Source organism: Agrilus planipennis, unplaced genomic scaffold, assembly GCF_000699045.2.
Source record: "Agrilus planipennis isolate EAB-ADULT unplaced genomic scaffold, Apla_2.0 scaffold1, whole genome shotgun sequence".
NCBI classification, from domain to species: Eukaryota; Metazoa; Arthropoda; class Insecta; order Coleoptera; family Buprestidae; genus Agrilus; species Agrilus planipennis.
In genome coordinates, this window is record NW_020442466.1 from 4,209,068 (window position 1) to 4,217,070 (window position 8,003).

Genomic DNA, 8,003 nt, shown 5'->3' on the forward strand with positions numbered 1-8,003 from the left:
AAAATGTCCTAATTTTATTTTATTAATAATTAAATTATTGGAAAAAGTGTTCTACGAAATTGATTATTAGGTGCATTCAAAAAGAAATATTCGAGCATATACAGCGTGTTTGGTTAAATCAAAACGATATGAATTTTTTTTTAATATCCCGTATATATTATTGTTTTACATATCAAATAAAGTATTGACTTTGTTCACTACAAAAAAACGTTTTTTTAACTATTAGGTGCTTAAAAAGATTTATTTTGATGCATAAAAGCACAAGCTTACATTTTTATGTCTTATAGCGTCTTGTAATTATTACTTTTTGGAGTAATTATTTTTAGTTTTTAGTATAAAACCAATTAAATTTCCGTATAGGTACGTTAATTGAAAAATATTTGAAATAAAAATTAATTGCGTAGGTAAATTTGTTTCCATCTAAATCGTAAAAAATAAACGTTGGAATAAAAATAAGCATTCTGCAATTTTTAATTCAAAAAACCCCGGTACATTAAACTAAGCGGGCTTAGAAATAATGTACTATAAGCAACTGACGTCATAAATTGTTATCCGCCATCTTTATTTTGACGAGCAGTCCTAATACACGTGCCGTGCATTTTGAAGGTAAGAAATAAAAGAAAAATGCCTAATAACTTGCTGGCGATCATGCAATAGTCGAAATATTATAACTAAATATTGCTTATCACGATGTGCATATTGGTTTTTTCGGAAAGTAATTGATTTTCTTTTTTTTGATATGTACTTCCTCAAGGTCATGAGGTCATGACTATTAAATAGAATCGTAATTGGAAGTTAATATTTCGGTTTCGTACGATTTGCCGAAATTTATATGTGTAAAAACATGTTATAAATGATTTATAACTTAATTTACGCAATTTAAAATAATTAATATTGACTGTTTCATTTTTCCGTCTATGCTCTATAGTATTTTCTTTCATTGACACATCTATATGCTACAGCACTATTATATGAATTCTATGAATTTTATGCATCCCGTTCGGTTCTTGTCCATCTTGCCATTTTGTATTAAAAGCGACGCTACTCCGCCATTTTAAAATTTTGCAATTTAGCAATTTTACTTGCTTTTCGATGCGTGTTTTTATTGTATTTAAAGTTTTATTTATTTAATAGTATTGTGAATTAGTTTCGCTTCTTAATTTTTTACAGATCGATGATAAACGAGAGGCGGAGAGGACATGGAAGTTCGTTTTGATGCTAGCGTAAAAGAAGTTGTTCGATGTGATGTTCTTTCTATAAATAATTTTGCAGATAATTGAGGTGAGCATAAATACATGCTATAATTATTAGTGAGAGCATACAGTACATTTATTTTGTATTAGCTTTAACATTGTATTATGCACGTTATTTACTAGGGAAGCTAGATTATAATATTTTTTAATACTCATTCATAAAATTTCATTTCACAGGAACATTATAAAAATTCTGGATGCCATTAAGTTACAGACCGTTGGTTACATCAGTCCTCCTTCGTTTCAGGGAGTAGCTGTACCTATAGCCCAAGGGAATGCACGAAAGTGATTTTTTTTCCATTGAGAATGAAGACAGTATGTTTTTGCTGAAGGAAGGATTCATGACAATGAATTGGTAAGTACTAGTATCAATTAAAAACAGTAAATGAGGTCCAGTAACTTTAATTTCTTAGCCATTTGTTACTTTCAATAGACAACTTTCAAACAACGTTTCAGAAATGGCAGAAACAGAACAGCAAAAGTAATGTGGAACTGCTCTTTTCAACAGTTTGAATGAACTTTACCACCACATTGCTACTTGAAAATAATATTGATTTACTTGCTTTAAAGTGGTAATTAATTACTTTTTCTTGCCCGTTTCTATAGACTGCCCAACATATGAGAAGGGGGAGACTGCTGGAAATTAATTTGGAAACCGCTGAAACAATAGATTGCAGTGGCATCTCTCCTGGCTTTGGCTTGCTCGTTACACATTTAGACTTTAGAATATTAGTTTCTGCAATTAATTAAGGTGAGAATGCATAAGATAATTATTGTGAATTGCTCTTTATTAATCTGTTGTGGTATTTCTTTTAAAACTTGTCTATTCACAGTGTAAATTGTCGTTATCGTGAATGTATGGTATTCTAACGATTATCTATTGTCTGCAGTATAAATTGACGTTACGGCTACAGTGCATCTATGGTATCTCATTTAACAAAATGTAAATTTATGATGATGGGGTGGTATGTCGTTGTCGAAGAAATTTTTTAGCATTGTGATGAGATGATAATGATATTTACAACATAATATTTATTTTTGCAATAACCGATGGCCGTTTTTTATAAGTAATGTTTAATTATGTAATTAAAGATGTGTATGAATGTAGAACTTGTACATATACTTAATGATACTATAGTTGCAGTTAAAAGAGAGGTAGATAGATAGAAGAAAAAACAACGTCGATGTCTGTTTTTACGTTTTGAATGTTGTGTTTGTTGTTGTTAATTAACCAATTAATAATTGTTTAATTGAAGTCGAAGTGATTTGTACAAAAGCAAATCGAGCTGAGTAGTGGACCGGCCTACTTTCATGAATCGAAGAACTTAGTGTACATTTTTTTAGTTTAAGATTTCGAAATAGCGATTTTTAAAAGGAAAGTTATTATTTCTTTCTCGCAAAGTATGATGTAGTAGGAGTACGAGGAGTTTAATAATAAAATAAAAGTACATCTTGTTTACAACGAGGAAGGAATCTGATTTCAAAGTCCATTCGATTCATTATCCTTACAGGCGCATATGCTGCAATGGCATAAATCCAATCCAAGTAAGTATACAAGTTATTTCAAACGGTTATGGATAAGGTCTTGATATAAGATACGATTAAATGTGGAGTTTTATCAAGGTAAAAGAAAGGGTCATATCTCTAACCGTTTGAAATCAGTTGTGTACGTCTGTATCAAACGATCCTTAGCTTCCAAGTTATCATCCTTATCCAATATTAAAACAATTTGTAGCGTCAACACATTCCAATTATAGTATTTTAATTGATTTTATTGGCATTAAAAATTAAAAACATTAGAAATGGTACAAAATTTCATACATCAGTACATTTATTTACTATAAAAAAGTAACTTACACACAACTCATTTAATGAGTTTAAAAAAAATTTACTTATTATTCAGTCTTCGGTTCGGCCCTCAACAAGAGGACTACGAATACTTTCGTCGTTTGCTTCATTCCTAAGCCTCGCCATGTCCGGATCTAATACCTATAACAAGTGTTGTTTAGATTTTCGCAACCCTTAAACACCCTGTACAAATATCCTTACGTCATAATCGTCGTATCCAATCTCGTGTACCATTCCCACCGATGATACGCGCACGCTACTGGCACACAAGGTGCACCTCCTCAATTGTTGGAGGTCCATTTGTAGCGCGAGGCGTTCTTTCGACAAATTCAACTTTTCCTCTGCCAATTTCTTTTCCCTTTGCGCAAGAACGGCCACCTGTTTGTGCATGTCTCTGGTCCTATTTGCGTAAGTCGTTTCGATCAACTTGGCCTGAGCCAAAGCCCTTTCGGCTTCCGCGGCCCTATCGTCCAGTTCTTTCTGCAACGCTTCAAACGACTTTTCTTTGAGCGATAAAACGTGATCGCGATCGCGCATATCGCGCTTCAACGATTCAAGCTCGTGCTGAGCTTTCAGTAGATTCTCGCGTTCTAAATCGGTCTTGGCGGCAGCGTCTCGGGCGGCTTTCACGGCCGCTTCGACCTCAACCTGCGCCTTTTGAACGTCGTAGTTGTTGGCGAGTTTCGAGGAGATTTCCAGACGGGATTTTTCTGCAGAGATTGCCAGTTTTTCTTCGGTAAGTTGTAGAACTAGTTTTTCTTGTTCAGCCAAAAGATTTTCTTTCAAAGTCTTAAAATAAAAGATTTTGTTGATTTAGCTACATGGAATTTGGAAATCCGACCAAAAACACTTTAAAAAGGATGTTTTTGGAATCGTATAAAAGTATTAGTATATTTACCTTTAATTGTTCTCTCTCCCTTTCGATGGCTGCCCTTTGAAATTCTGCTTCTCGATCTGCAGCCGCCATTTTAGCCACTAAACTCGAAGTGGCTTGTTGGAAAGCCCATCTGTCCTCTCTTGAATTTTGACTTTGCTCCACAAGTTTAAGTTCCAAGTTTCTCACCAGGGCCATTAGTTGAGACCTTTCATTATCATTGCTTTCCCTAGCCTTTTCTAGCGTTTCTCTCATCACTATTAAAATTATTTTTAGTAAAAAAAAGTTAAAAAAACAATAACAATAACAAAATTTCGTGTACTTTCTATCTCTTTCTCCTTTGCTTTTATAGATTCCTCCTTTACTTTCGACAGAATGTTGCATTCTTCGTTCAGCTTCGACTTAATGTCATTTATATTGGAAGTGCTACTTGTTAAAACGCCTAAACTATCGTCCAGTTTCTTTATGTAAGTCGTGGCACCTTCGAAGGCTTGTTGCTCGTACTGTTTGGATTGTTTAAAATTGTTCAGCATTTCTCCATATTCGTTTTTGATATCTTCAACTATTCGATTGTGGCTTTCCCTTAAACTTTGTAGTTCTTTCTCATGGTAATCCGATAGCTGTTTAATTTTGTTTTCGTACTTTTCTATATCTGCTTTGTGTTGCTGATGGAGATTTTCTATAATCTCCTTGTAATATTTCGCGTTATCAATGATTTCAGTTCTAAGTCGATCTTCCACAGATTTCATCGTTTCTTCTAATAAAGAAATTTGTTTTCTGTAAAAAAAAATATAGGTTTCCTGAAATTTAAATAATTTTTCCAAACGTAGTACCAATTAACTTACTTGTAGGATTCTTCCAAGACAAAAACTTCTTCGTGTTGTTTTTCCTTTAGCAAGGAAATAACCGCATCTTTCTCCCTATCTACTTCTTCGTTTTTCTCTTCATTTGTATTAATATTCGACGCACCCAGATGGGGCGTGGAAAACATCAACGCTTCTATGTGTTTGTTTATTTTTTCTTGCTGAATTTGCAAGCTACTATCGATAGAGTGTTGCTTTAATAGCTGTTCTTCGACGACGCGTCTAAAATATTCCTCTTGTCTGTTAAATATTTCCTCTTGTTTCTTCTGGATGCCCAATAGACTTTCTTCGTATTTTTTCATCTGTAGGGCCATCACCAAAAGGGACTCTTGCTGCTGCATCGCGAGGGAAATGTTGGAATAGTTCCCCCCATGAGCACTGACTCTTTGGAGAAAGATGTCTTGAAGGGAAAATGCATTATTAGGATTGCTTTCATTAGAATTGGTACCTATTAACAGGTAGATTTATTAATATGGGAAAAATTACTAAAAGTAAATTTTATAAATTAGCTGGAGTACCAAACAAAACGTGATAGTCAAGTACCTGAAATTTCGCATTCCCTGTTTGCTTCTTGTTCTTTCCTGGAATTGTCCTCGTTAACAGAAGATGTTCTATCACTTTGAAATAATTCAAGCGAAGACGCACTCTTGCTCATATCAGCAGTGGGCAACGCAGCGGTAGATTTTACAGTTTTCACTGGATTATCGCCGTCGTCGAGCCATGAAATTCTTTTAGAACTTTTAGGATCTGATCCTTGCGATGTTACCTCAAAAGAGATGTTAACTTTTGGAACTGGAGAAAATCTTTCCTTTTCCTGTACGTTGCCAGTTGTTGTTAGCAATCCTAAGGGATCTCGTGTGTACGAAGGGGTTGTTCTAGATCGTCTGTTTTCTCGAGCAAAATTACTTAAAGTAAATTCGACGTTAGTTGTGTCTTTTGGTCCTTCTTCAGATTTCGTACTTGTGGCAGTAGATGGTTTACTAGAAATTGAGGTACTTTTCTTTTCGTCAGGGTTTGGATTGGATTTTTGCAACTTCAGCCCAAGAATATCGTCCAGTAGTGCCTTTTTTTTAACAGGATCTTTTTGAAATGACGCCGTTGCATCTTTCACTATTTCTTCGGCTGGCGCGGGGGCTGTTGCATTTTCCAAACCTAAGGCGTCCAAAATGTCATCTTCGAAGCTAACTTTCTTTGCTGGTTTCCTCCTGAGAGGAGCCTCGTCCAATTTCTTTGTTCCTTTTTCAGCAGGTGTATCGTTTAGCCATTCCAAGTCTTTCTTTGCTTCTTTGCTTTCTAAACCGAAGATTTTTGTAACGGTCGACTTTTCGGTTTCGTTCTTTTTTGAAATATCTTTCTTCGATTTCGTTTTGGGGTCATCGAAAAAACTGTCCGAACTTCCTTCAGACAATAAATCGTCGAGTAAGTCATCGTCAAAATCACTCATATTGTAATTTTTCTCGTATAGAATACTTCATACATACTTTATGCGCACAGTATACAGTACATTACACATTTTTTTCTTTTATAAAGAAAGTAATTGTGGTAATATTGGTATTAAACAGAAACTTTATTTTAAGTCGAAGTGATTTGTACAAAAGCAAATCGAGCTGAGTAGTGGACCGGCCTACTTTCATGAATCGAAGAACTTAGTGTACATTTTTTTAGTTTAAGATTTCGAAATAGCGATTTTTAAAAGGAAAGTTATTTTTTCTTTCTCGCAAAGTATGATGTAGTAGGAGTACGAGGAGTTTAATAATAAAATAAAAGTACATCTTGTTTACAACGAGGAAGGAATCTGATTTCAAAGTCCATTCGATTCATTATCCTTACAGGCGCATATGCTGCAATGGCATAAATCCAATCCAAATAAGTATACAAGTTATTTCAAACGGTTATGGATAAGGTCTTGATATAAGATACGATTAAATGTGGAGTTTTATCAAGGTAAAAGAAAGGGTCATATCTCTAACCGTTTGAAATCAGTTGTGTACGTCTGTATCAAACGATCCTTAGCTTCCAAGTTATCATCCTTATCCAATATTAAAACAATTTGTAGCGTCAACACATTCCAATTATAGTATTTTAATTGATTTTATTGGCATTAAAAATTAAAAACATTAGAAATGGTACAAAATTTCATACATCAGTACATTTATTTACTATAAAAAAGTAACTTACACACAACTCATTTAATGAGTTTAAAAAAAATTTACTTATTATTCAGTCTTCGGTTCGGCCCTCAACAAGAGGACTACGAATACTTTCGTCGTTTGCTTCATTCCTAAGCCTCGCCATGTCCGGATCTAATACCTATAACAAGTGTTGTTTAGATTTTCGCAACCCTTAAACACCCTGTACAAATATCCTTACGTCATAATCGTCGTATCCAATCTCGTGTACCATTCCCACCGATGATACGCGCACGCTACTGGCACACAAGGTGCACCTCCTCAATTGTTGGAGGTCCATTTGTAGCGCGAGGCTTTTTTTCGACAAATTCAACTTTTCCTCTGCCAATTTCTTTTCCCTTTGCGCAAGAACGGCCACCTGTTTGTGCATGTCTCTGGTCCTATTTGCGTAAGTCGTTTCGATCAACTTGGCCTGAGCCAAAGCCCTTTCGGCTTCCGCGGCCCTATCGTCCAGTTCTTTCTGCAACGCTTCAAACGACTTTTCTTTGAGCGATAAAACGTGATCGCGATCGCGCATATCGCGCTTCAACGATTCAAGCTCGTGCTGAGCTTTCAGTAGATTCTCGCGTTCTAAATCGGTCTTGGCGGCAGCGTCTCGGGCGGCTTTCACGGCCGCTTCGACCTCAACCTGCGCCTTTTGAACGTCGTAGTTGTTGGCGAGTTTCGAGGAGATTTCCAGACGGGATTTTTCTGCAGAGATTGCCAGTTTTTCTTCGGTAAGTTGTAGAACTAGTTTTTCTTGTTCAGCCAAAAGATTTTCTTTCAAAGTCTTAAAATAAAAGATTTTGTTGATTTAGCTACATGGAATTTGGAAATCCGACCAAAAACACTTTAAAAAGGATGTTTTTGGAATCGTATAAAAGTATTAGTATATTTACCTTTAATTGTTCTCTCTCCCTTTCGATGGCTGCCCTTTGAAATTCTGCTTCTCGATCTGCAGCCGCCATTTTAGCCACTAAACTCGAAGTGGCTTGTT

At 35.3% G+C, this 8,003-nt stretch overlaps 2 protein-coding genes and 1 long non-coding RNA gene across 5 annotated transcripts; 1 reads left to right on the forward strand and 2 right to left on the reverse strand.

Moving 5' to 3' along the window:
• The first annotated feature begins 1,089 nt into the window (after positions 1 to 1,089).
• Positions 1,090 to 2,187, forward strand: LOC112906633. Of its 2 annotated transcripts, XR_003232481.1 has the most exons (4): positions 1,090 to 1,281; positions 1,431 to 1,608; positions 1,860 to 2,004; positions 2,087 to 2,168. It is a non-coding gene; the product is annotated as an uncharacterized LOC112906633 (long non-coding RNA). The 2 variants fall into 2 exon arrangements; XR_003232480.1 differs by having other exon boundaries at positions 1,860 to 2,187.
• A 927-nt stretch (positions 2,188 to 3,114) lies between these two features.
• LOC108734628 (trichohyalin) lies at positions 3,115 to 6,407 on the reverse strand. Of its 2 annotated transcripts, none has more exons than XM_018466274.2 (6): positions 5,382 to 6,407; positions 4,821 to 5,238; positions 4,298 to 4,752; positions 4,000 to 4,232; positions 3,303 to 3,890; positions 3,115 to 3,242 (listed from the first exon to the last, which is right to left on the reverse strand). In XM_018466274.2, exons 1-6 carry the CDS (start codon positions 6,280 to 6,282, stop codon positions 3,153 to 3,155), a joined length of 2,685 nt encoding a protein of 894 aa, XP_018321776.1. In that variant the 5' UTR covers positions 6,283 to 6,407; the 3' UTR covers positions 3,115 to 3,152. The 2 variants fall into 2 exon arrangements, with proteins under 2 accessions (XP_018321776.1, XP_018321767.1); XM_018466265.2 differs by having other exon boundaries at positions 4,821 to 5,286.
• A 613-nt stretch (positions 6,408 to 7,020) lies between these two features.
• On the reverse strand, positions 7,021 to 7,987 carry LOC112906632 (plectin-like). Its single transcript, XM_025981140.1, has 3 exons — positions 7,906 to 7,987; positions 7,209 to 7,796; positions 7,021 to 7,148 (listed from the first exon to the last, which is right to left on the reverse strand). The coding sequence occupies exons 1-3, from the start codon at positions 7,972 to 7,974 to the stop codon at positions 7,059 to 7,061; spliced, it is 747 nt and encodes a 248-aa protein (XP_025836925.1). The 5' UTR covers positions 7,975 to 7,987; the 3' UTR covers positions 7,021 to 7,058.
• Positions 7,988 to 8,003: the final 16 nt, after the last annotated feature.

What these genes read in the sequence shown, in the direction of transcription:
- LOC108734628 (XM_018466265.2), bottom strand. Translation starts at nt 6,282, where the DNA reads ATGAGTGATTTTGACGATGACTTACTCGACGATTTATTGTCTGAAGGA. An exon ending in GTCTTGGAAGAATCCTACAA is followed by an intron (nt 4,753 to 4,820) that starts GTAAGTTAATTG and finishes TTTTTTTTACAG; the next exon opens with AAAACAAATTTCTTTATTAG. An exon ending in GGGAGAGAGAACAATTAAAG is followed by an intron (nt 3,891 to 3,999) that starts GTAAATATACTA and finishes TTTTATTTTAAG; the next exon opens with ACTTTGAAAGAAAATCTTTT.
- LOC112906632 (XM_025981140.1), bottom strand. Translation starts at nt 7,974, where the DNA reads ATGGCGGCTGCAGATCGAGAAGCAGAATTTCAAAGGGCAGCCATCGAA. An exon ending in GGGAGAGAGAACAATTAAAG is followed by an intron (nt 7,797 to 7,905) that starts GTAAATATACTA and finishes TTTTATTTTAAG; the next exon opens with ACTTTGAAAGAAAATCTTTT. An exon ending in TTGGATACGACGATTATGAC is followed by an intron (nt 7,149 to 7,208) that starts GTAAGGATATTT and finishes CACTTGTTATAG; the next exon opens with GTATTAGATCCGGACATGGC.